Consider the following 27,480-nt stretch of genomic DNA (forward strand, 5'->3'; position numbering starts at 1 on the left):
GGCAGAGTTTACAAGTGGTATATTCAACAAAACGTGTTCCTATTCAGTCCTACAGGATTGTCATCGCTACCATTTTCTGTTCTCCATGCTCCACTTGTCAGTTAGCATTCCATGGCCATTAAGCACACTCAGTCCTTGTTAAGCTGTTTCCCCACCCCAACATAACCCATCGTTTTCCCCTAATGTTTTTTTGTAGTTCTGGAAACGTTGGGATCCCCCCCCCCCCAAGCCTGGTGATACATCCCTCATTTGTGTAGGCTTTGGATCCAAAAGCCACAGCATTCACACATGAAAATAGGAAGTAGAAGGGATGGTTCTGCTTTTAAATGCATTAGGGATGCTACTATACAGTTGCCACGAATAGAATTCATATGGCATAGTGGATCACATGAATTGCAAATTTTGTCTTTGCTTATTTATTAAGTTTTAAAACATCCTTCATCTGAAGATTTCAGGGCAGTTTACAGCATAAAAATACAAAATAAAAACACAAAATACATAATAAAAAGAAAGAAAAAAGAAAGAACCGCCCCCCAAAAAACACCTTTAAAAGGACATAGAATGTTAATCAGCCAAAGGCCTGGTTGAAAAGGAATGTTGTCACCTGGTGCCTAACAATGTATAATGAAGGCACGGGGCGAGCCACCCTGGGAAGAGCATTCCACAAACTGCTATTGCTTTGCTTTCACTTTATGTGAAAGCTCTTTCTCCTGGAGAGAGAAGCAGGTGGTCACTTTTTATTTTTAAAGTGTTGATGATGCAGTGTTTGAAAGCCACCTGACTTACCTGCTTGGTTTTATGTTCTTGCATATGAAAGTAACAATTTTAATGTTTCTTCCTGAAGATCTTTCTACCATCAGGACAAGCGTAACCTTTAAATTTAATGAAGGAAAATGTAACTTGAGAAAGAGTAAGATGTTTCAAGATGCTCTTCATCATATAATACCAGGTATGGATGAATATGCGTGATCAAAATTGGTTAATTTTGTACATCAGTAAATGCCAGAGGCCCCCCAAAGGTGTGTGACGTGCAGCTGTAGTTACTTTTTGAAGGACCTTGGTAATGTTTGGTCATGATCATGCACTATAGATACATGATTAGTCAGAACAATATTATTCTGCTTCCCTGCAACCACTCTGTCCAACGGTAGGGCCATAGGACAGGTCCGGGCCTCCTTTCACTTCTGCTGCTATGTGGTGCTCCAGACCTCCGCACCTAATAACCCACTGGGATATGGAGCCAACACCCTTCATGGAACTGAACACATGTATAGCCTAAGGTGATCCGAGTTTGAAAGTAGCTTCAGTTGCAGAAGTATCCAATGAGAGGAGTTTAGGATTATTTTTCTATAGTTTGACAGTCTACAGTAATTTCTGTAGCCAGTCATAGGCAAGGCTGAGTGAGGGATGGTACAGTGTTAATGTCAGTAACTGGGTTGGAGCAAGGCTGCCCTGACCAATATTGATCAGGTGAAGAAATGGACTTTTGAGTCCCAAACAAAAGAGAATGGGGGGCCGGGGCAAGAGTAGACAGGAACCTTTGCAGTCAGAATGTGTGCTTGTACATCAGGTGTGTAATGGGGAAGGCTTAAAGATTAGAGGGCACTACAGTTTAAAGAGCCATGGTTGGAGAACTTCAGATTACCTATCAAGTTATGTTACAGGGCAATTAAGGAGGAAGGGGGACATATGGGCAGTCTAAATGGGATCTGTCCCAAAGGCTAGTGATTATGTATGATTGTGCATCACCAGGAAAAGTGTTGAATACATCTTGACTGACTTGAGTTCTTGTTGATGCAAGGGTACACAGCTGCCACTGTGTTTGAGGTGCCACTGTAAATTTTTCCAGGTGAGTTTGCTGACAAGTGACACATTAAATGTCTGGACGCCCAGACACGGTACCTAATCAGCCTAGGGCCGCCTGGATACCTTTCCTTTCATTCTTAACACAAACGCAATGTGTAAGCAAATGCTTAGAACTATAACCATGCAAATCTTGTTAGGAATAATAGGAGGAGAGATTAGAAAAGAAGATCAAACACTGTTTATGTATGCAACAACCGCGGCTAGGACTTTGTTAGCCCAAAAATGGAAACTACAGGAATTACCTACAATTGTGGAATGGCAGATAAAAATGATGGACTATGCTGAACTTGCTAGATTGACATGCAAGATTCGTGACCAGGGGGAGACAAGGTTTCAAAAGGACTGGAGTAAATATGTGGACTATATGGAGAAAAACTGTAGATCATTAAAAACTCTCGCAGGATTAAAATAAACCTTACGAATTGACCAATATGTTAAAAAAGGAACTGCAAAAAAGGGAATTAACAAGAAAACCGCATGAAGGGAGGGGGGGAAGTCATAGCTCGGCGGAGCAAGGTAAAAGATGTGAATATAAGATTTTGTATAAAAGATTGGTTTTGTTAATTTGTTGAATTTGGAAAATCGGAATAAAATGTATTTAAAAAAAAAAAAAAATAGAACTATAACCATGCAAATCTGACTGAGGTTCTGGCAGTCCAAGTTTGAACTTTTAATGGTGTAGACTGTAGAGCTTTGTCATAGTTGGTTTAAGTGTGTAAAAGGAACAATGGTGCTAATTTTATATAAACTAATTTGGGCAGCATTAAGACCTCGGCACTGGTTTTGGTCTAATAGAATAGAAAATGTGTCCAAATACCAGACTGTACCATACACCATCGAGTGCAGTTGCTTGTCATTTGTTAGCATCTGGAATGAATCATACAGCCCCATAACCATTTTCTCGGCAACATTTATCAAGCTTTAGAAAGGCCCTACAGCATAGATGGCTCTTGCTTCCTTTAATTTTCTTCACACAGAGAAACATAATTCAGTAATGGAGAAGAACTTCTATTATGTAAATCTGACGTGCAGTTCTGGCAAGAGAACTCTTGGAGACCTCAGCGGCTTGAAGGCAGCTAGAGAAATGTTTATATCTGCAGACTTTGAGCTTGAAACAAACCAAAAGGAGGTGACAGGTTGGTTGGAAAGGAACCCACAATACAATTGAAAGATTATGGTTTTGAGGGAGCTTTGTTGCAGTTTGTTCCTTGATTTCTCTCTCTTTCACTTTCACCTTCATGCAAAAAGAAAAAAGTATCTCCTGTTTTAAAGCTTTAATATTCATTTCCCCTATGGTCAGAAAGCTACTATCACTAGATGTTCACCATTTAATTGCTGTCTGTTTTGGGTATATTGAAAAGTTTAACTTAGAATAATGTATTGCCATAGTTAATGCAGTCTACCATTATTGCACTGACAACTCTTTTGAATCTAGTATTGTTGCACTTTAGTGCTTTCTGCTGTTGATTGCGACCACCTGTACCTTTCTAGAAACATGCAATCTGAGCTGTGCACGTAAGAGGACTGAGAAAAGGCTTCGTAAAGCAATTAGAACATTGCGGAAGGTGATCAATAAAGAACAATTCCATATTCGCCTGTCTGGTGTGAATCATGATGTGGCCAGAAAATCTGCCAGGGTGCTGGAAACACAAGAAGCCTGTGGCTTGGGTCAAAGGCATATGGGCAACAAATGTGGTAAGCACAAACGTGATCAGATGCATTGATCTGATGCATATGTAACTGTGACAGAAAGCTAAGAAAGACCAGAGTATGATGATGCAGTGCAGTGGAATTCCACTAGAGTGGAGTAGCTTGCAAAGTGCCAAGCGGGAAACCTCACTTTGATTGGCTGTGGGTACAGCTAGCCAAAGGGGGGTGGAGACAGGAAAAAGAAACCGTGATTTAGCTTTATGGGCATCAGCAGGAAGATGCCACCATGAGTCTTGGGCTCACACATTTCTACCTTCCTCTTTTTTTTCTTCCTGCAATGCTGAGAGGTGACCTTCAACAGTGTTTAACTTCACTTTCCATAAATTTCATATGACCTTATGTATGGATCAGAAACTTTTCAAATTGCAATTTCTAGTCAGTTTCGGATCAAGCCATCTTCAAACCACGAGTCATATCTTAAACCACAATCTCTGGTTAGTGCAACATGACAAGCAAAGATTAGTGTCAGAATAAGTTCTGCTAAAGTCCTCATTGCGGCCAGTTGGGGTGGTGGTGGTAAGGGAAGTGTGTGAGCACAAGACTCAGGGTGACTCTTTCCTTTTCATTTCTGTAATGCTCAGCTGTGGCATCCGGTGGGCTGGCTGCATGAGGGCTAATAAACGTGTGAATAGGTTGTATTTGTATCCTTCTGAACTCCATAAATTTAGAAGGGCAAGTGTTTCCCAGTTTTTACCCTCTCTATATTCATAAACTGATCTCCCCTTCACAAAGTGTTAACTGTTGCAAGTGTAGGCATGTGAAGCACAAATTAGGCATTTTTCGCAGACTTTAAATGTTTAGTAAATCTGACGCTGTTCTTTTAGGTTTTATTATCTAAATTATGATGTTGTTAGGATGGTGTTTTCAGTGTTTGCATTTTAATGTTGTTTGATTTTAACTTCCATCATCAGCGTTGATTTTTTAAAAATTGCACCATGGGGCACAAATGCGTCTTTCAGTCAGTCTTTGTTGTACTGTAAGCATATAAAGTGACACTTCACCAAAAAGAACATTAACTTGCACTGTGGCTCAGTCCCCCCCCCCCCAAAAAAGAAGAAAAAGTGACACAAAGAACTTTCTGTTTAGAAATTTTTCCCCTGCTGTTTTTTTTCCATGTATCTGATTCCCAACATCTTGCAACTTTCTTTCCTTTCAAATGAAAAGATCTTGAAAGAGGTTCTGGGGGAGAGGGGAATAAATTTTCCAAACCAGAGATAAATAGCTGGCTATTCTGCCAACCTGCTGCTTAAGGAATAATAGACTTAAGACCTAACTCCTAATGTGCATAATTTACCCATATGACCACAGCTTGTGAACCAATAAACACCAAAACAAAAAGATCCTAAAACAATACAGAGGGCTGCTTAGAAATAAGTTTCCATCGGGTTTTTGTGTTTTTCTTATAAAGTCAGGGCATGGCTCTTAGGGGAACAGTTAGTTGTGGATCACGACCTCTTTTATGAGGCTCACCTTTTTCCATCATGGAGACACTATAGGGTTTGTCCAAGGCATCAAAATCTTAAAGCTAAAAGTACTGAATAGAGCGAGAAAAGAGCCTTTAAATGTCCTTATAACTACTATTCCTGGCTCCCTGGAGTTGCCTTTCTCCCCCTCTTTCTTTTGCATCAGAATAGCTTTCACTTTTTCAAAGAGCTGCAGTGATTAAGAATAGGATTTTAATGGTCACTGAAGACAAACAAAGACAGTGGTTATAGGAATGAATCCTGCTGAAGGCAAATGGTTCTTCAGCTCATTTGAAGGAAAACAAGCAGGTTGTGGGGAAATAAAAAGCAGACAAAGAAAGCTTGCTGAATCCTTGATGTAGTGCCATTATTTCCAAGTCATTGCTCTTTGTTGTGAAAACAGACCCTTTTTTTGTACTGTGTGGCACACCTTGTGCTTTATTCTGTGGGACTAAAACTTTGCAGCTTAATTTTTAAATTAATATTCGTACAGAAGAATTTAAGGCTGCAATGACATTTTTATTTCAGTTTTTGCTCCATACAGAGTGATCAGTTGTGCTTTAGTAGCCTTAAAAATGTGCACACTGACACATCTACCCTTTGATTTTTAGGGAACTGGACACATCATAGAGGATAACATTTCACAAGCAAGCATTGACCTTAAATATTTCTGAAAAGCCTTAGCTCATTTATAGTGTGGCCATTCTAATGAATGCTCCATAAGGGTCTCTTTTAATGGGATGGAGATGGAAAGGTTTATATTTTACAGCCATGGAAAGAACTACCCGGTAGTAAGGACTGGGAACCAGTCCTCTGATCGGATACTTAGCTCTGCATAGAATGGTCAGAAATATATAGTCCTTATTTTGAGGGGCAGGGAGGAGTGAGACAAGGCGGGATACCAGTAATACAGTATAAACCAGTGATGGGCAACCTTTTGAGCTTGGTGTGTCAAAATTCGCCAAAAAACCGAGCATAACTTAGGTGGTGTGTCACTTCGAGAAAAAAACCATAATTTCATGATATTTATAGTTTAAATAACAAAAATGTATAATTGTAATATATAACTGTATTTAATATACCAAAAACTAATTATTTAACCAAACCAAACAAAAAACCCCTTATTTATTTATTTATTTATTTATTTATTTATTTATTTATTTATTTAACCAAACTCCCCTAAGCTTTTTTGGGGGAGCATGCGGACCAATGTTTTGGAGTTTTTTTTGGGGGGGGTGCAAAAGTTGCTTTGCTTTTGGGGGGGGTGCCCCAAAGCTGCTGCGCTTTTTGGGGGGGAAAGAGAACAGAAATAAATGATGAATAATGCCTTCGCTGGAACTAACACGCAGCACCGACATAGTCTGCCAAAGCGCCAAAAAACCCAGCACAGAATGGGTTAAAAAATGAACGCTGTTACACCCAATCATAGTCTGCCAAAGCACCAGAAAAAACAGCACAGAAAGGGTTAAAAAACCAATCTCCAGCTACCAGCAGCAGCAGCAGCAGCAGCAACAACAAAAAAGATGGGTTTTAACAGCAGAGACAAGCTGTAGCGAAAAGAACAACAGTGGGAATGGGCCAATGGGGCACGTGCCAGCAGTGAGGACCCTGCGTGTCACGTCTGACACGCGTGTCATAGGTTCGCCATCACTGGTATAAACAAACAAACAATTTTAGGTCTCTTTCCCAAACATACCAATGAGAGATTGTTTTTGCCGCTTCTGTTCAAACTATTAAATATGCAAAAGCCCAGACAGTGGATATTTTGTGGATATTCTGCACTCTGCTTCCTTTCACTGAAGTGAAATTAATCATAGGAAGTTGCCTTATACTGTACTTCAGTAGTCTAGTTAGCCAAGCATCCTATGCTATAATTATCCCAGAGAAGAGGACTTTATCAATCAGTCCTGTTACCAGTTATTTAACTTGAAACATTCTCACTGACCTATGGTTCTTCCACAATCATAGAGAGCAAAAAGACTTAAAGTCCATGTAAGCCAACCGCTTACAGAGCAGGACAATCCATTTGGGTCTCTGTAGATCATTTAAAAAACCCCGAGAGCAGTCTTCTTGAAACAGAACAGGTGATCAAGCCTTTACTTGAGGGTCAATTTTTCTATCTATAGAAAAAGCAGAAGCCTTCCCTTGTATGTGACCAGACAGAAAATTTACTCTTGACCCTAAGGTTTTACTTCTGACCATGAGGCACACAGCATGAAAAAAACATCCCAAAGAAAATAAAATAACGGGACTCATTTCTTTGCCTCCTGGTCAATGATCACTGATTCATTGTTGCTGACAGTTTTCTCTTCTCTTGTCAGCTAGCTGCAGTGTTGGAACATATTATGACGGGGAGCAAGAAAGCTGCATTTTATGTCCGAATGGAACTTACCAAGACAATGAAGGCCAAATAACTTGTGAACCTTGCCCAAATCCACAGAATCCCGGAAACCAAAAAACAGCTGGAGCTCACAGTATATCTGAATGTGGAGGTGAGGATGTTACACCTTACAGAGTCATGAACACTATTGCTTCTTCCTCCTTGGTATGCTTTGAAAGCACCCATTAGTTCAGCCTTCTTTTCTTACATGCCATGTTTACATTGGTCTGGACAGTGTCTGCACTAAATGTGTGTGCAGGTTTGGAGTAGACAGTGATCAATATGTATATGGGTGTGGGGGTGTAGATACATGTCATTACTATACTCGCCTTCCCAGTGTTGTCTGCACTGGTGCATCTGGAAATAAGGTGGAATTTCTATAGAATGCAGCCTGAAGAGAGGTAAGGTTGCCAGCTTCCAGTACATCCTTGCCATGTGCTTCTTTGATCAGCTTACTATCAGATTCTTGCACCAGTTTGGGGGAAAGTGGAAACAAAGGAAAACTAAGGAACAGTCTTAGGCGGAAGGAAGATGACCCGTGCCGGCCATAGCACATCAGTTTCCAGTAATCTAAATTTATCAAATATTTTACGATACTTTAGACACTGTAATTGTGCAACATTCTTTATCTGGAAAATGTACTTTACTAAGAGGAATAAGACCTTTCACTTTTTCTCTCTTTTTTTGCCAGACATGTAGAACTGTGGGCAATGATAAAATATTCTCCTATACAGTTTATACATTTATGTCAACATTGTTTTAAAGTGTAGCTAACCAAGGATGCTATAGCAGCAGATTTCCTGCATTGCCAGAGATTTGGACTAGATGACCTTTCGGTTTCCTCCCACATCTTCCTCCCACATTCTTTGTCATACCTTAACACATACCGTCTTTCCCACATTTTAAGACACCGTCTTATAACTTTTTTTCCTCAAAAAAACACTGGGTGGCTTATTTTCAGGGAATGTCTTACCGGTATTTTTATTACATCAGGAGCAGTGCCCCTCTTGCTCCCTGTCTCCCTGCGGGGCAGGACTCTTGACTGAAAGAAAATGACGGGCAACAGCCACCACCAAGCTCCATGAGAGGGAGTCTGAGGGAAGGGAGGTGTGTGCATCGCTGGCCCAGCCCTCTCTCCCCGGCCCTGGGATGTGAGGGAGGGAGGGAGGGAGCTCCTCCGAAGGGCTGCTCTCTCTCTCTCTCCTCCCAGGTGGGGACTCACTTAATAGCAATCTGCTACACTGGAGCTTCTTAAATTTAAACCAGTACAGTATAATGGAATCTATCTGTGTGATGCAGTCGTAGCAGTAGCCTATACTAAAGCAAATAAGGATCTCTACCAGCCAGCCAACTGCCCAAGACTTAAGAGCGAAAGTTCCAACAATGTAGCACTTTGTAGCACTGATAGCAAAGAGGCTACCGGCTGAGATACTGTAGAAAACAAAGCCAGCTGAGCAGCAATTAAGATGGTAAATGGTAGCAATTAAGTAGCAATTGAGCCAGCAGAAACCGGGGTGAGATAATCTGCTGGTCCTAACAACCCGTCCGTGTTTCTCTTACCCACAAAATGTTAACTTTTGTGTAGGGTGTAGGGCAGTGTTTAGCAGCTCCTAAACAGCGAGAAGGGGAAAGTCTTTAATCCCCAAGGCAAGGACTGCGCCACCGGCAGCGATCCCGGTACCGGTACAAATCCTTAAAGGGGAAGCTCTACAGACAAGCAATAGAAAGAAAAAAGAATCCTCACTTTTTAAAAGGCTATTAAAAGGGGGAAAGGTGGGGGGAAGCGAGAGGTGGGCTGTGTGTGTGTGTGTGTGTGTGTGTGTGTGTGTGTGAGAGAGAGAGAGAGAGAGAGAGAGAGAGAGAGAGAGAGAGAGAGAGAGAGAGAGAGAGAGGCGGGGGGGGGGGGGAGAGAGAGAGACGCGCACACAGAGTCTCTCCCTAAAGGGGAAGGCAGCGTCTTCAATCGCCCCTCTTTTTTCCCTCGTGCTTTCATCTTCTCCCCACCGCAAATGCCACTTTTCTCCTCTTCAAGCAAGCAGAGCTCACACAGCCTAGCTAAAAAAATATATTTTGGAATCCTTTTACAAGTATTTTAAAAAATGCTTACAGAAACGGGAGGGGGAATCACGAGGCTGCAGGAACGGCTCTACGGTGCATTTTTACAAGCTTTTAAAAGAAATACGTGTCTTTGAAGCCACAGTAAAATGGGGAGAGATTTTTATGGGGGGGAGTTGGCTGGCGGGAGGGGGGAAGGGTCTATCACTATGTCTTATTTTCGGGTTATGGCTTATATCGCGCAACTGCTTAGAAATCCTGCTATGTCTTATATTATGGCTACGTCTTAAAAAGGGGGAAACACGGTATGAGTCAGTTTGATTTTAAAGAATGTAGAGGAATATAAAATATAATAGAGGAAAGGGGATCCTGTAAGAGCTCTCAGCTCTCCTAAGATAATTACTGGTTTTCTTACATTATTTGTACAATGGCAGGATTTGCATTACCAAATTCCCCTGAAGTTCTGCTTTTAGGAAATATCCAGGGAGCAGTCAGGAAAATATATATATATTCAGAATTTAATTGTGGCTGCTAGTATGTGTGCATACCCAGACTGGAAAAGATCAAACTGTGTCAGATGTCAAAATTTGGTTAATAAGAATCTGGAATGTTACACTTAGGGGGAAATAAGCAAGCTCTATTATATTCAGGGAGCTCAGAATTCCTTTGTATAAATCAGTGGTTCCCAACAGGTGGTCCGGGGACCCCCAGGGGTCCGCAAGCTATGCCTGAGGGGTCCGCAAGATGCTATTAGAATAAAAAATATATTAAATATATTTCGTATGATAACAGATTTTTTGTTTTGGCCGCTTCCTGCATGAGCAGAGTCTAGCGCAAAACTAGAATTAGATAGAGGCAGTAGTTCTGCTGTATGCCGTTAGGTGGCGCTTTACAAACACTACTGTTTTGCAAAGAGGCAGCGCGCGCATTCTACTAACACTCACCTCCCCAAGATGCTTTGCGCGCATCGGCTTCATTTGTGCGCTACTGCGCAGGTACCCTGTCTTCTCCATTCCCCTCCCTCCTCCCTGGTGCGAGCTGCCTCTTTGCAAAACAGTAGTGTTTGTAAACAAAGCGTTGTTTTTCGCGGAAGCTACAGTTCGCGTAGTTAAAAATGGACCGTTGGTTAAAAAGTGGTTCGTTAAAACGACAAAGGCCTACAGATGAAGAGGAAGAACTGTAAAAAATGTATAAATATAAAAAGACTCTTAATTTGGCTCTCACTTTTTAATTTTAGGATTAGGAATTAATGGGGGTCCTTGTCACAATAGCAGCTCGATGAGGGGTCCTCGAGAAAATTTTGTTGAGAACCCCTGGTATAAATAATACTACATCCTTTTATATAGAACGATCACTGACATGAATTTGGTTTTGAGAAGGTTCTTCCTTCTGTTGGGACAAATGTTTGGCATAAATATTTGAAGAGCTACAGTACAGTGGTACCTCGGTTTAAGTACACAATTGGTTTCGGAAGTCTGTACTTAACTTGAAGCATACTTAACCTGAAGTGAACTTTCCCATTGAAAGTAATGGAAAGTGGATTAATCCGTTCCAGACGGTCCATGGAGTACTTAAACTGAAGCGTACTTAAACCGAAGTATGAGTGTAATTGGTTCTGGAAGTCCGTACTTAACCTGAAGCGAACTTTCCCATTGAAAGTAATGGAAAGTGGATTAATCTGTTCCTGAAGGGTCCGCGGAGTACTTAAACTGAAAGTACTCAAACTGAAGCATACTTAAACCGAGGTATGACTGTAGTGATAAATTCTGTATTTTTATTTATATATTTTTCTTGTGCTTATATATGCTTAATATATTATGAATATAAATGTCATTCACCAATTATTATTAGTAAGAAAAAGGAAGGTTTGTTGAAAATATTTCTCTGTGAAATTTCTGGGATCCTGGAAGCTTATCGCTAGGAGACTCAGTCAGTCATGAAGTTCTCCACCCTAAAGTGTAATAGTCTCCAGAAATTTTCTACAATCTGATGTTTTAGGATAATGTAGTTTGCCTCTTTATTGGTAGAGCAAATGGATATTGGTAGCTGATGTGGCACGTCTTAAAACTCTCATCACAGAAGAAAAGAAGAAATCCATCTCCATTAGATAGTTCACATTTTAACAGCTCTGTAGCATTCAAACTTATATGTAACATGCATTGGCTATATTTACAACCTCAAAAGAAAAAGCGATGGAGGGGAAAAATGGGTTTTTGATGTCATGACCTACAGGTCAGTATTTAAGCATGCAATTTTCTTTCTTCCTTGGTGCATTAAGCACATACAGCTCCATGCTTCTTTATTCAGAAGCCAAGGCGGCACTCCCTATTAAACTCAGTTCATTAGCTGTAAACAAAATTCCTCATCCCTGATCATGACCAGTAGTTAATGCCTTATTTGCTGCAAACTTAAATAACTTGAAATGATGCCAGGGCCAATTTAACCCCCCCCCCAAACAAAAACAACCATTCACTGAAGTGATTTATCAGAGCTATAAACCAAAACTAACAGCTTTAGTTTTACCAGCTCTTTAAAAGGACAGAACTTCACAGCTTAGCCAAACAGCTGCAGCAGTAATCCCATGTCTTGCAGAACAGTTTAAATCATTTGGCCTGCCTTCACAATCAGCTTGCTGCAACTTTGGAAGACATATTGCTTGGAGATTTACATAAAGAAGCCGCAGGCGATGGATATGTGTATATAATCGGTTCCAGTAGGTTAGCTCTGTCTGTATAGTATATCGGTACCAAAGCAGTTTAAGAATGGAGGAGGGCCTGGACCTAATTTTTCTACATGGCTTATTAGACATTCCATGACTGTGTCTGAACGGTATGTTGCATGGGGATATGAAAGGTACATGAATAGGTCCTATTCCCCATAGTAGCCTGTTGTGGTACCTGGGTGCAGGTGGGGAGGGGAGTGGGGGCACTGAGCTCTATTTTGCCTGACTGAATTCCTCTGTATGCGGGTGCTGTACCCATGGTAAAATGAATGCATTTCTAATACTTTGATTAGTAATGCCAGTTTAGTTCAGAAGTGTGCTTTACAAACTCCAAAAGGAGGCTTTTCAACAATCATGCAAACGCTTCATTTTCTCTTTGCATTTGGACTTTCCATTTCTGGAAGGATAAATTCACAATGTAGTCAGTTAAGTGGTTGGATTTGGATTTTGCTTTAATGGAACATCATGAAGTTATTGTTGTTGTTTAGTCGTTTAGTCGTGTCCAACTCTTCGTGACCCCATGGACCATAGCACGCCAGGCACTCCTGTCTTGCACTGCCTCCCGCAGTTTGGTCAAACTCATGTTCGTAGCTTCGAGAACACTGTCCAACCATCTCATCCTCTGTCGTCCCCTTCTCCTAGTGCCCTCAATCTTTCCCAACATCAGGGTCTTTTCCAAGGATTCTTCTCTTCTCATGAGGTGGCCAAAGTATTGGAGCCTCAGCTTCAAGATCTGTCCTTCCAGGGAGCACTCAGGGCTGATTTCCTTAAGAATGGATAGGTTTGATCTTCTAGCAGTCCATGGGACTCTCAAGAGTCTCCTCCAGCACCATAATTCAAAAGCATCAATTCTTCAGCGATCAGCCTTCTTTATGGTCCAGCTCTCACTTCCATACATCACTACTGGGAAAACCATAGTACTTATTAGTACTTTCTAAAAAGAATTAGCTATGGATCTACAATGTAATAGAATGGCAACTGCTGATTTCTAGTTCCAGGATTAGGTAACTCTCAGAATTGGATGCATGTCAGTGGCCAGATTATGGCACCTACTTAGCTGCAAGTTCCTATTGTTATTTTGAAATGCATTTAGTTCAGATTTTTAATAACTATAATTTTCTATTTTGGCAATAGGACTTTCCACCAACTGAGGCTCCAGTATATTATAGGCTTGCAAAAAAAAAGTCATGGCTTATAGTAGTGGTTTTCAACCAGTGTGCCGTGGCACCCTGGGGTGCCGCAACCAGCACTGGCCTCTGTCCCTCTTTCTTTCTGTCCCTCCTCTGATGCCCTCTTGCATCTCTGCATCCCAAAGGCTTGCACAGCTGTTTGTTACAGCGGCCCTGGCTACAAGCTCCCTAGGTGAATGGTGCCTCTGGGGCTGGCTAGGGGGTGCTTCCCAGGCCCCTGTGGGGCAGTGGGAGAAGGTACCTCTCTTGGGGGGCAGCTCAGAGACTGGGGGGTGCAGCTACAATTGCCCAGAGGACTCCCAAGGAGAGGAGGCTGAGGGGAGCACTCCACAAGGGAGGGTGTTCGAAAAAGGGTGAGAGGCTGCCAGCTCTGTAGGCAAGAGGTGACATAACTGGGTTCCTAAGCCCCACAGGGGTACCACAGAAAGAATGCAGGTGGTCAAGGGAGCCGTGGACTCAAAAAGGTTGAAAACCTACGGCTTACAGTGCTGTATATTCTCTCTCCTCTCCCACAGGACAGTGCTCACCAGGTGAATACTCAGTTGATGGATTTAAGCCTTGTCTTGCATGTCCTTTGGGGACATATCAGCCTGAGCCAGGGCGAACATCTTGTTTTATCTGTGGTGGAGGTTTGATGACCAAACTTACCAGTGCAACAGTGTTTCAGAATTGTGAGACTAAAGGTAAGAACCAAGAGGTCTCAAGGATGCACGAAGAACATAGGCATAGCTGCCAAGTCTCCCGTTTTTCGCGGGAAACCCCCGTATTTTGTTACTGTTTCCCGCTGTTATCCCGAATGGATTTATATCTCGTAAATCCCCTGGATTTGGAATGCAGCTCCTGCCGGCAGCCATGTCCCAGCTCCTGGCTGTCTGTGCATGTCTGGACATGCGCAGAAGCGATTTCTGGTGCCCAGACACGGGCAGCCCGGCACCGGAAGTTGCTTCTGCGCATGTCTGGACATGTGTAGAAGCGACTTCCGGTGCCGCACCGCTGCTGATCCCGGATTTTTCAATCTGGGAGTTGGCAGCTAGGAACATAGGCAACCACACTTTTCATTTCCACCTTTTAAGGGTGAAAGCATTCCTTTCAACTGCAAACATAAATGTTGAGGATCTAGTCTATTCATTTACTTAGTTGTGACTGACTCTGGGGTTGCGGCGCTCATCTTGCGTTATTGGCCGAGGAAGCCAGTGTACAGCTTCCAGGTCATGTGGCCAGCATGAGAAAGCCGCTTCTGGCGAACCAGAGCAGCACATGGAAAAGCCCTTTACCTTCCCGCTTGGAGCGGTACCTATTTATCTACTTATACTTTGATGTGCTTTCGAACTGCTAGGTTGGCAGGAGCTGGGACCGAGCAATGGGAGCTCACCCCGTTGCGGGGATTCGAACTGCCAACCTTCTGATTGGCAAGCCCTAGGCTCTGTGGATTAACCCACAGCGCCACCTGCGTCCCTTACTTAGAATACTGTTTAATAGCCAAAGAAAGTGCTCACTCTCACAATAAAACTCACATTCACATCCAGTGTCAGGAACAACATGGTGTCGCCGTGGTGGCAATAGCCGTGCCTTAGATAACCTCATTGGCTACAATACTGCCACTGTGCAAAGCAGGTGACATTTCCTGCCCTAGTCCTTGGTATCACCTTTAGGCCTCACTCTGATATGCAGCAGAGCCCACTGATGAGCTCTGAGGCAAGGGAGTGGGGCTGAGCTGCTGGAAATCACTCAAATCATGCTTGAGGCAACTCCTCCCTTTTCCATTCATACACGTGGTCTAAAGTGCTTGTTGGGTAGGGACTGATTCAGGGGTAGGCAACCTAAGGCTCATGGGCCATAAGTTTCCCACGGGGGTCGTTTAACCGGCCCATGAGCCACCCCCGAACCGAGCCGCCTGCTCGGAGAGTCCCCGTGTGCTGCGCTAAACTGGCGTGGCGTGGGGATTCGCTTCTGCGATGCCGGAAATTGCATCTGTGGACGCAGACGCCGGAAATTGTGGGCGCAAGCCGGCCCATGGAGGGATCTCCGCTGGAGTGAACCGGCCTAGACAAGGTAAACCTTGCCGACTCTGGGACTAATTGGAAAGAATATATTCAAGCAAGATAGACTAATCCTCAAGACTTTTTCCTATATCAAGAGTGGGAAACCTGAAGCCGTCCAGATGTTGTTGGGACTCCAACTTCCAGCACCCCTAGCCAGCATGAACAATGGGAAGGGATTTTGGGAGTTGTAGTCAAGGCCATAGGTTCTACAACTCTGCCCTACCTATATGGACTTCACTTTCTTAAAGGAATTGCATGCATACACCACACATATAGCTTCTTGTGTAGTGAATACATATTTATTTTGCCAGATTCGACATGCATTGAAATTTCCTGCTAAGTGATAGGTGCCCACAGTCTGAACTCCCAAGTGAAATTAGCATATCTGTGGCAGTGTGCATGTCGGAAGTACGCAATTTTTCTGTGCAGAAAATTAGTCTTGGATGAAATGTCATTCAGTGGAATGGCTGCAGTTAAATCATGTCACAGCTTACCCTAGCTATTGTAGCATGTTGCCTGTTCACCTTCTTCTACAGTGCAGTGCTCACCTGGTCATTTCTACAACACTACAACACATCGTTGTATCCGCTGCTCTGTTGGAACATACCAGCCTGAGTTTGGACAGAACTACTGCATTTCATGCCCTGGAAACACAACGACTGATTATGATGGATCAACAAATGTAACTCATTGCAAAGGTAAATATTGATAACCTATGTTGTAGTCAGTCCAAAATGAAAGGACCTAGTACTAACTTCAGTGGGGATACCTAGATGCTATTGGTCTTTCCTTAAGTGAGCAGAAGCCATATCACCACCCAACAGCAATCACTCCTTGTTAGTCATATCCTGCTTTGGGATGTAGGCTTTCCTAACCTGACTTCATTGCTTTCTTTGGTATCAGTATCCAAGTAGCTCTTATCAGTGGAGATAGGGAAGGAGCTGTTGGTGTCCTCTCCAACAGCCTCTGCTTCAGTTGTGCCAAGTTCTAGGCCCTAACCCTCAGGCAATTCTTCCAAGCCAGGTTTTCTCTAACCACTAAACCAGCCTTCACCAAACTGATGCCCTCCAGATGTTTTGAACTATAACTCCTATTGTCTGTTACCATTGGCCATGCTGGCTGGGGCTGATAGAGTTGTAGTCCAAAAATCTGAAAGGACACTAGGTTGGGAAAGGCAGGTGTAAATGCCTCCCAGATAATACCAATTTCCTGATTTTTCTGCAGTCGACACCAGCTTGCTGTTTCCTCCCTGTTGACGACTATATCTTGTGAGACCAGGAAACCCATCTCTTGTTACCAGGCAACAGGACACAGAGCTGAACTCCATTGTCATGGTGGCATGGCGATAGACTCCCTCTCTACTTTGTTGCTCTCCCTCAACCTCAGTCAACCCCACTTCCCCTTAAAGCTTCCAAGATGCAGTCCATTTCATTAAGTTTGCTTTCCCTCATTATGAGGTTTTAAGCCACATGTGTCTACAGCTTAAAGTTGCCATTTATTTCCACAGACAAAGCTGTACTGTATATGGATTCTGCTCCTTTGTTTTTAGTTATCTGAAGCAGCTACTCAATAAAAATGGTCTAAGGAAGAAAGGATATGCATGATTCCTAGATAGTAGCCAAAGTAATTGTATCAGTTGTGATTGTTGCTGGTGGCATTACATAGGTGTGAATACAGTGGTACCTCGGTTTACAAACACGATTGGTTCCGTAAGTCTGTACTTAACCTGAAGCGTACTTAACCTGAAGTGAACTTTCCCATTGAAAGTAATGGAAAGTGGATTAATCCGTTCCAGATGGTCCGTGGAGTACTTAAACTGAAGCGTACATAACCTGAAGTGAACTTTCCCATTGAAAGTAATAGAAAGTGGATTAATATGTTCCAGACGGGTCTGCGGAGTACTCAACCTGAAGCGTACTTAACCCGAGGTATGAGTGTAATTGGTTACGGAAGTCCGTACTTAACCTGAAGCGAACTTTCCCATTGAAAGTAATGGAAAGTGGATTAATCCGTTCCAGACAGGTCCGCGGAGTACTTAAACTGAAAATACTCAAACCAAGGCGTACTTAAACCGAGGTATGACTGTATTGTTTTCCCCTCTGCCCTGGCTATGGGTAACATGTTTCCCTTTTTTCAGACAGGCACTGTGGTGGTGAGCTTGGAGAGTTTACTGGATACATTGAATCCCCAAACTATCCTGGAAATTATCCTGCAAACACAGAATGTACTTGGAGTATAAATCCTCCTCCTAAACGCCGCATCCTGATAGTGGTTCCGGAAATATTTTTGCCAATAGAAGATGAATGTGGAGACTACCTGGTGATGAGAAAAAGCTGTAAGTTCAACTAGGTTTCCGTGTCAGGTATATGAATGTACCGGTATTTCTCCTGGTGGATCTTTGCTACATTTTGTCTGTGCCAAAGCAAGTCCTGGGAAAATCTAGCTCTTTAGTAACAATACATTCCACCCATTATGGGTGAACACACACACACACACACACACACACACCACACAACCGATCAGATATATTTTAGATTTAGTGGGGAACTATAGTGATTTGTGGTGGGTGGAGGAGGTAGGGAATTCATTTTCCTTTTTATACACAAACATGCTTGCCTTTCCTTGGTGTGTATACAGTATATGCCAGCTGGTTGAGTGGAGCCAGAGTGCAAATGATCTGCTGGTGGCTGCAATCACAAGACCACTAAGTCCCAAGATGAATGGGCTTTTGGCAGCAGCAAGCAGTGTCAACCATTTAAAATGACTGCTTTTGTAGAATGGTTCATGTGGGAAGAAAAATAAGAATCTCTGTGACCTACGTGTGTGGGGTGAATAATGAAAGAATTGGGGCTCCTGAATTCAGAATGCAGGGCTAAATTCAGTCTCCAGCAGGAGTTCCAAGTAGCAGAGTTGAAACTCACCAAGTCAAGCAGCACAGTGAAGTGTTAGGAATGTAGGCTCTTAAACTTTTTGCAAATCCAGTTCAGTTTGCTTTGTGAAGCGGTTCCCTCTTTCTACTACTATTAGCATTGAACAGACTATATATACACTGTTAAGTAAGTTTTAAATGCTTTTCTTACAAAACATTCGGAAGGTCATATTCATGCATTTATCCAAGCAGCAGCAAGGAGAACACAGGCAGAATATTCTTGGATATAAACATTCAGTTACAAGCTGTGGAGAGAAAGGGAACAGGAAAAGAAGGCTTCACTTCCTCCCTTTTTGGAGAAGGGGCATGACCTAGCTGAGTCTAGGAATTCAGCTCTATTGTTGTAACCCTTTAAACACTCATGCATATTTGTGTTTGGCAGCAATTTCCCACTATTCTGCCTTTGCAAATCTAATGGCCCCCTGGCTCTCCATCCTTGTAGCAGCTTTCAATCCACCAGCTTCTTGCTGCCACTAGTTTTGTTGAGCTCAGGAGATCCTGAAATGTAGTGGTCTTACAGCACTGATAGCATGTCTTTCCATTCAATGGGGATACTGTACTTTGGCTGTGTACACATTAGCAACTTCCCAACTCCTATGCATGAAGCTGTGATCTGTGCTTGTGCAACAGCTGTTTCAAATTTTCACACCTCAGCTAAACTGGAGTGAAAGTGGCTTCTGTTTTCAAACTGAATGGAAGCTGGTTTGAGGGGGAAATGCATCAAACAGTACTTCTCAAGAAACTACAGGAGAGATGGATTGTGGCTAATGTCATGTGTGCATAGCTTCAGACACCAGCAGCAGGAAGGCACAGCCTTGGTATAACTTACTAAAAACAATACCATTGTTTTTTGCATTAACTAAGTTTCAAATACACACCCAAGAGCAGCCTTTCTGAAGGTACTGTACTCAGCTAGTAATCTTAGCATTTAGGGAGGCGTAGAAGATTTTACTCCTGCTGAATTAAGTGAGTTTGGATATAATATGATATTTTTACTGCTTCAGTCATGGCTTGCTACATGCTGTGCCTGTTCTTGTTGATGCAACACTTCATTTTCTTGTGCTGATGGCTTGGCACAGCTCCTAGGCAATAGATCTTTAAAAGCTAAAAATAGCATGTTTATGGAGCCAAATTGTATCTTTGGAGTGTAATCTTGACGTGTGCTTTGCCAATGACCTCAACAGAGCCAAAGGTTCTCTTATGGTGCATTGAAACAGGAATATTGATTGCAAACCTAAATTCTATTATACTACCATTTCTGTACTGTTCCTTCTAATAAAGGTAAAGGGACCCCTGACCATTAGGTCCAGTCGTGACCGACTCTGGGGTTGCGCGCTCATCTCGCGTTATTGGCCGAGGGAGCCGGCGTACAGCTTCCAGGTCATGTGGCCAGCATGACAAAGCCGCTTCTGGCAAACCAGAGCAGCACATGGAAACGCTGTTTACCTTCCCGCTGTAGCGGTTCCTATTTATGTACTTGCATTTTGACGTGCTTTTGAACTGCTAGGTTGGCAGGAGCTGGGACCAAGTAACGGGAGCTCACCCCGTCACAGGGATTCGAACCGCCGACCTTCTGATCAGCAAGCCCTAGGCTCAGTGGTTTAACCCACAGTGCCACCTTCTAATACTACCTCTAATAATAAACACTCACATTGTGCTTTCAGTTGCCCAAGGTGTTCACATGCATTATTTAGTTGCAATCTTTACAAAAACCCTGCATTTTTATTATTTCCTCCATACTGAAAATTATTATTATTCCTCCTGTATTGTAGAAGGGGTGAGAACTGGGTTGAGAGAAAATAGCTTGGCAAAAGCCATGTACGGTAGCACATTCAAAGCAGAGTCAATATTCCATCTAGAAGATTTGTTCAGTTTCTTAGCTTCTATGTAACCCACAAAGCAGGGCATTAAACATGCACTTGGCATAGATTTTGGTACTGAACAAAGAAGGATTTAGTGTTCTCTTTTCCTTGTGCAATGAGTTAGTTTATTATTATTAATTTCAAAAAAATTATATGCCGCTTGATTGTTTTTTTAAAAAACAAACCTCAAAGCAGTTTGTTTGTTTTTGTTTTTATTATGTATTTTGTGTTTTTTATCTTGTATTTTATGTTGTGGACTATGGATCTATGGATGTAGGGTAGGCTACAAACATAATAAATAAATAATAAAAGCATAAAACAATAAAATCAAGAAAAAATTACAGTACTTTAAAACATACAAGAAGTGAAAATACTAAAAAAAAATCACATCAAATTTAGAGCAGTAATATGTTTGAAATATACTTTTTATTTTTTATTTGTATTTATTGTCAGATTGTCAGCAAAACCATAGACAAGTGATAGGACCTCAGTAGAATTGGAAAGCTGCTCAATGCTCCAACATTAAGGCGTAGTCCATCTTTCTTCACTGAGATATCCCACTCAATTAATAGTTTTTCTGTTGCAGCACGCAGCGGGGGTGTTGTTCCTAGGCTAGAGGTGGCAGTTCCCTGGAAACATTGTCCCACAATGCTTTTAAACCACCTGGAAGCAATGGGAGGGACATATTAGGGTATGACATGTAGCCATCAAGTAAACAATCTTCTGCCCTTTACTAGGATGGATCCTAGCAATAGATACGCAGAAAGAAAACTTCAGGGCAATTAATGTTGGGGTGATGGTAGATAGTTGGGTGGGTTGGTGAGAAGAGAATAAAAGAAAAGTATTTTGTTGTTCAAAAGAAAAACCCTAAGCTAATAGGTGTTTGATACCTTCCTTTTGTCCATTTTGTTTTGAAGCTTCCTCCAATTCTGTGACCACATACGAAACCTGTCAAACCTACGAACGCCCTATAGCTTTCACTTCCAGGTCTAAGAAGCTGTGGGTCCAGTTCAAGTCCAATGAAGGAAATAGTGCCAAAGGATTCCAGGTCCCTTATGTAACATATGATGGTAAGGAAACCTTAAAAACTGCTGGAACTAAAGTGTGTGTGTTTCAATGTGTAAATTTGTGTTTTTACTTTCTATCTCAAAGTCTGGGAGTAGGGGAAATCAACATTTTATATAGGTAGAATATTTTATGTGTCAGGTCAGGACATCCTTCCACACAAAATGACATGGGTATTAACCATGTCCCTTATGAGATGAAATATGAAAATATAAGGGGTGGGGAAGATGTTTGATGTGGGTGGTATACCTCTCAAATTGTTTCCGATTTTGTCTTTTATGTGCTAGTTCACATTTTTACACAAAATTGTATACTGTATTTGTGTATTCGAGACAAGTTAGGCTCTGAACACCTCCAAGTTGCTTTGCTGAAATGTAGGTTTTATTTTTTGATTTAGGAAAGTTGTAACTGGTTTATTGCTGTATCCCAAGAAGTGTCTTTTCTCATAATGGTACAAATGGTTTCACAGTTTCTACTTTGAAGTTGAATTTGGGACTAATCAGTGTTTCAGACAGAGGCAGAGAAAATTGGCAGTTACATTTTCCTTGTACGATCTCTTTGGCAGTTATCCCAAGCTACCCTGGGTAACAATCTGATGTGATTATGGCATGATGAATTCCAAATCCTTTGGCTTTGCTGCCAGTCACTGGCAACTTAACCACCCTCCTTAGCTGGAAAAGGATTTGTCCCACATTTTAAAAATCTGATTTCCATCCTGAAAACACACCAGTGGAAACAGGATAATACATTTGATACCAAAATAGTAAATGCTGTTCGCTTATTATACAAAAAAAGTGAAAGGGAAAAAAGCAGGAGTTTTGTAGACAGATTTTAGCATAAAGAGTAGATTTATTTAGCAAAGATGTATATGTATTTAAAGTTTGCCACTTTATATATGTCTCCAAGGCTACTTATGATTTCTGCCTTAATAGTAAGCAAGTACTGTCTAAACAGTATAGTATAGTTTGTTTCTTGAAGGCTGTTTAAAATAGATATTAAATCTGCTAATCTGAAAATTGTAGTCTTGGTTATAGTGCTTGGTTATAGTGCTTGGTTATAGTTCTGTTTGGGAACATTTTCAGCTAAAGAATGGGAAATGCTTACAGAGTGACTTGCCAAAAGGAGTAGTAAGTATCCCTCCTGTTCAGCCTAGAGATATGTGTATGTGTATGTGCTGCTGATGTAACTCAAATGAATAATTGCAAGTCATCTGTGTGTGTCTCCACAGAGGATTATCAGGAACTAATAGAAGACATAGTCAGAGATGGTAGACTGTATGCATCAGAAAATCATCAAGAGATCCTTAAGGTAAGCTTCTCAGTTAAACATCCATTCATGAATGACTGCTGTTTGTGAAAATAAAGTTTTAATGTTTTATTTACAATCTACTGTGACAGAGAGGAAGTTAAACAGGAGGAGGATCAGCAGGCATATCTCTCCAACAAGAAGCAACATGCTGCTATCACTGTGTTCCCCAAGAACTAAAACTAGTAGTCTGAAGGGAGTGGTGGAGGCAATGTTGACTCAAGATATGTTGATAACTGATGCAGTAAACATGCAGTAGATATGTTAAATAACTGACAATATGCTACCTATTAATATTGCCGTAAATTGGCTACCTGAAGCTGCTGTCTCAGCCTGCTGCCTAATAGTAGTGCTGATGTTTCTAACTTGTGAACTTGAGCATTAGTAATTGCCTACCAATCAAACATGCCTTCTGTTCCAACTTCTGGAAGCATAGGAATGATGATCGCAATGATATGTGGGTAACTTGGCCTAAGCCAGGAATCTCCAAACTGCGGCCCTCCAGATGTTTTGGCCTACAACTCCCATGATCCCTAGCTAACAGGATGATGGGGATTGTAGTCCAAAACATCTGGAGGGCCGAAGTTTGGGGATGCCTGGCCTAAGCCTTAGCATTTTGGTGGGTTGCGCTTTGAATTACAGAAAAGTGCTAATAGGAAGGTCCTTTACCTTAATTAGGGACGCAGGTGGCACTGTGGGTTAAACCACAGAGCCTAGGGCTTGCCAATCAGAAGGTCGGCGGTTCGAATCCCTGTGACGGGTTGAGCTCCCGTTACTTGGTCCCAGCTCCTGCCAACCTAGCAGTTGGAAAGCATGTCGAAGTGCAAGTAGATAAATAGGTACCGCTCCAAACGGGAAGGTAAACGGCGTTTCCATGTGCTGCTCTGGTTTGCCAGAAGCGGCTTTGTCATGCTGGCCACATGACCTGGATCTGTACGCCGGCTCCCTCGGCCAATAACGCGAGATGAGCGCCGCAACCCCAGAGTCGGTCACGACTGGACCTAATGGTCAGGGGTCCCTTTACCTTAATATGTAATAGAAACTAGACCAAGAATTGTGCTTGAATTAATTTTTCCTCAAACTACAGTATATTAATGACAACTGAGTTCTTTCTTACACTTTCAGGATAAGAAGCTGATAAAGGCATTGTTTGATGTCTTGGCACACCCACAGAACTACTTCAAGTACACAGCACAAGAGTCCAGGGAGATGTTTCCAAGGTCTTTTATTCGATTGTTGCGCTCTAAAGTCTCCAGATTTTTGAGGCCTTACAAATAATGAATGCTATATTTTGAAAACTTAAAAAGTTACTGATTGTTCAGCAGGTTTGTTATGTATTCTCTAAGATGGGGAAATTTTCAGGAAGCTGCCCAGTCAGTTGTATACAGTGTGTAAATTTTTTTATTAAAAATATAATTATTTCATTGCCATCTGTTTTATTTTCTGCCATTATATTACCTACTGCAGGGGTAGTCAACATGGTGCCTTCCAGCTGTTGTGGAGTGCAACTCCTACCATCAACTAACCTTTGGCTATGTAGACAGGGGCTGGTGGAAGTTTGTAACATCTGGAGGGCACCATGTTGGCTATCCTTGATATACTAGTAGTTATGAATGAAGGTTGCAAGTGGTTTGTTCCTTTTTATATATAATATTGGTCCTATGATTTGAGCAGCTTTCTTGAATTGTAGAAATCTTCCCTCAATTTCCCACAAGAGGGCACCATGTTGCATCAATTTAAAAGTACTACTAAGCAGTTTCTACTATTATGTCTCCCAGGACCAGTTTAACAAGGATAGCACTCAAACATTGGAGAGGGGGGCAGAGTCAGTGAGCTTTCTTCTTGTGACAATACACTCATTGTCAGCTCTTGTTGGGCCTTTTCCCTCTAAAGGTAAGGGACCTTGTAGGGGAGATGTTTGTAGGGGAGAGCTCTAATATAACATGCTACTTCCTGGATTACAAATCCTTACTTTTGCCCTCCCAATGTGTTACACGCAGGTTGGGCACTGAAGCACTGAATTAGAAGTAGAGCTGTGCTGCTGGCCCTAGCCACCCACACCTGACCCAGACTTGCCTCTGAACATCAAGTGCACATGCAAAGAGGAAATCCTACAGCTGCTCTCAAGTAGGGATTCCTCTTCAGACATTCTCAGATGTGCTCACTAGGACTCTGGGCAGAGCCAGCCTGGGTACACAAGAGCAGAGCAGTCCCATCCCTCTTTCAATGCACATGTGTAAATACATGAATAGGGTCTTTATTTTCAACAAGCCTGCATTTTCAACATGCGTACTGGAATCAAATTGAGAAAGGGACAAAAATGAGGGTGTGTACACACTGCAATTCCAGACGAAAGGGCTAACAAGGGAGACACCTAGCTTCAGATTAGGAGAATGGGCTGTATCTATAAGCAAGGAGAGGTCTACCACCCATGACTTGCGAGAAGGAAGGATCATATTTTAGGACTGACTGTTGACCTTTGATTTGATTTTGATTTAATATTTGCATGCTTCTATTCAAACAACAATGTTGAGCTCAAAGCAGCTCACAATAAGAATAAGCAAGCAACATTTCAGGGGCGTACCAAGGATCAAAACTGGGGGGGGGCAAGCCATGGTCGTTCAGGGTCCAAGGCACGGGAGAGGAGGGGCCACAAAGTGGGAACGTGGGCGGGGCTACGGAGCCCAGGTGAAACTGACTCAGGGAAGACGTTTTATCCTGCCCCCCCCGGGGGAGAGAGCGCGTGTGCGGCCAGGGGCGTCGCAGTAGGGGGCGGGGGCAGCGCGCCGCCCCCTCACCACCTCCACCAACGGCTGCCCCGCATGAGGAGGAGGAGAGGGAGGGAGAGTCGGGGCCAGCAGGGTTGGGCACGGCGTCGGGCCGCGGCTGGGAGGAGCAGTAAGTGGCGCCGCTGTTGCTGGGGCTGGGCTGCTTAGGGACGCAGCTCCCGCGCTGCCCTCACGCTGGAGCTCAAGGAGGGGAGGGAGAAACGGAGAGGAGGAGGAAGCCGTTTCCCTGTCTCCATTGCTCTTCCTTTCCCTTCGCGCAGGTCCCTTCCTCCCAGTGGTGTCGCTAGCCGTTATGCGCTCGGTGGACACCTCGCCGCCCAGCGGGGTGCCTTCTGATTTGCCGCCCCGGGCAGCCAGAAGGCTAGTGACGCCGCTGCACCTTGCTGAGCCGCTTCAGGCTCTTCTTGCGGGACCCCGACGTGTCTCCAGCTCAGCTGCAGCCACCATGAAGCAGGATGATTAATATATATTTTTTGCTTCTGGGGGGGCAGCTGCCCCCCTGCCCCCTGCCGGGTACGTCCATGCAACATTTCCATCAATATAACTGTATCCAAAAGCACAACAGCATATAAGTTAAGCAAAAACAAACCATTTAATAAACAAGTAATGCAGGCAAATGCAAGCTCATAATAATTTAAAAATAACTTTTCCCAGGTAGCAGGGTCTTTCAAAAATTCAGCCATGAAACTGAGCTCAAAGTAGCAACAAAATTTGTTCTCTTTTTTCCTGCTGAGTCTGTTCCATAGAAAGTTTCCTGGATACCCATACAGGCTTGTCTATCCATTTATTTACTTCCAAAGGAACTTGCTTACAGGTAGGCCTAAATTTACAGCCTGGAAAATGCTGGTGGTATCCAGCTTGAAAACTAGTTCTGTAAGATACTGGGTTCCCTGCTGTTGCTGTAGCAATCATCACATTTTTGACTGCCACATGGAACTTTTCATGCAGTGGAAAGTTGTCCGTACTCAATTTTCCAGTTAATTTTAACATCTGAAATTTCAGAATTAAAAAACTGGGTAGGCCACATCTCTCTTTTTTAGAAAAGGTCCCTCAATGGGACCACAGTTTCAGCAACTTCCAGTACCTGGGCACATTCTTGTGGGACCATTTAGTCTCAAGTGGGGACTCCTGAAGTGAAGTGAAGGTCATCAATTATCCAGCATTTCTAATGGTCCTAATAAATAATAGACATGCCCATGCTTATGATCTCATTGATGTGAGAAGGTAACTGTTAAGCTTCATCCAGGACAAAGGAATACACTGTTCTTGTTCTAGATGTGTTGATAAGGGCTGCAATTAGAGCTGCCAGCTTTTGAACTTACCCCTGTGGTGGTAAAACCTTTAGCAGTGGTTTTATCGGTAGGTGTTATCAGGTGAAGGTGTTTATCTCCACATCATGAAAAGCTCCAGCAGCCGATTTCTGCAGATCAACCTGCAACTAAAGGTACAGAAACACATTAGCCTATATTTATCCCAGTTTAGCTGGCAACCCCTAGTGCAGTTCACCAAATACTTGCTGTGTACAACTTCCTTTCATGTCAGTGAGGCTCATATGGCTCTCCCGGGCAAACCCTATTGAAATAAATAGAATACAGCAGCAGTACTTGATTATGCCAATACTGATGGAAGGCTTTGTGTACAAGCACAGATAATTTGGGAGGACTGGGCATGGGGCTAGCAGCTGTAATTGACTGTTAGGATTAGACCATTCTGTGCAGGGCAAGGCTATGTGGAGTAACAACCTCCAGTTTTAGGTTGTTTCTACACTAGAGCCTAATGCAGTGTTTCTCAACCAGTGTGCCTCCAGATGTTTTGGGACTACAACTCCCATCATTCCTGACCACTGGTCTTGCTAGCTAGGGATGATGGGAGTTGTAGTCCCAAAACATCTGGAGGCACACTGGTTGAGAAACACTGGCCTAATGGTGCTGCCAATGCATTGCTTTCCACAATTATCAAGAAGTGGAAGTAAAACAAAAGGTTCCACACAAACAATTAGTCTAGGTTTCACTTCCCATATATTCCCAAGTAAATCCTCTTAATCAAATATTCTCTGCAACTTTAACTACCATTGTCTTCCTTCAAAGTTCACCCAGCTTTAT

The 27,480-nt window shown here is 42.6% G+C and overlaps 1 protein-coding gene and 1 long non-coding RNA gene across 8 annotated transcripts in view; one reads left to right on the forward strand and one right to left on the reverse strand.

Moving 5' to 3' along the window:
* Positions 1-24,065, forward strand: part of SCUBE2 (signal peptide, CUB domain and EGF like domain containing 2) — a 55,499-nt gene extending 31,434 nt beyond the window's left edge. For 3 of the 6 annotated variants that reach the window (XM_035119439.2, XM_060275760.1, XM_035119476.2), the window contains 10 exons: positions 845-949; positions 2,844-3,002; positions 3,358-3,561; positions 7,361-7,531; positions 13,902-14,069; positions 15,965-16,126; positions 17,566-17,763; positions 21,137-21,289; positions 22,513-22,592; positions 23,715-24,064. In XM_035119439.2, the coding sequence (XP_034975330.1) occupies positions 845-949; positions 2,844-3,002; positions 3,358-3,561; positions 7,361-7,531; positions 13,902-14,069; positions 15,965-16,126; positions 17,566-17,763; positions 21,137-21,289; positions 22,513-22,592; positions 23,715-23,867 (1,553 nt within the window). In that variant the 3' untranslated portion in view covers positions 23,868-24,064. Of the gene's footprint in view, positions 1-844; positions 950-2,843; positions 3,003-3,357; positions 3,562-7,360; positions 7,532-13,901; positions 14,070-15,964; positions 16,127-17,565; positions 17,764-21,136; positions 21,290-22,512; positions 22,593-23,714 lie in introns of all 6 variants that reach the window. The other 3 variants (XM_060275759.1, XM_035119491.2, XM_060275767.1) reach the window with 3 other exon arrangements.
* A 2,351-nt stretch (positions 24,066-26,416) lies between these two features.
* LOC132592305 (uncharacterized) overlaps positions 26,417-27,480 on the reverse strand; it is a 44,424-nt gene continuing 43,360 nt past the window's right edge. Inside the window, exons 4-5 of one of the 2 annotated variants that reach the window (XR_009557739.1) lie at positions 26,701-26,816; positions 26,417-26,552 (exon numbers count right to left, since the gene is read on the reverse strand). This is a non-coding gene — a long non-coding RNA (uncharacterized LOC132592305). Of the gene's footprint in view, positions 26,817-27,480 lie in introns of both variants that reach the window. The other variant, XR_009557738.1, reaches the window with a different exon arrangement.

Source organism: Zootoca vivipara, chromosome 1, assembly GCF_963506605.1.
Source record: "Zootoca vivipara chromosome 1, rZooViv1.1, whole genome shotgun sequence".
In the NCBI taxonomy this organism is placed as follows: Eukaryota; Metazoa; Chordata; class Lepidosauria; order Squamata; family Lacertidae; genus Zootoca; species Zootoca vivipara.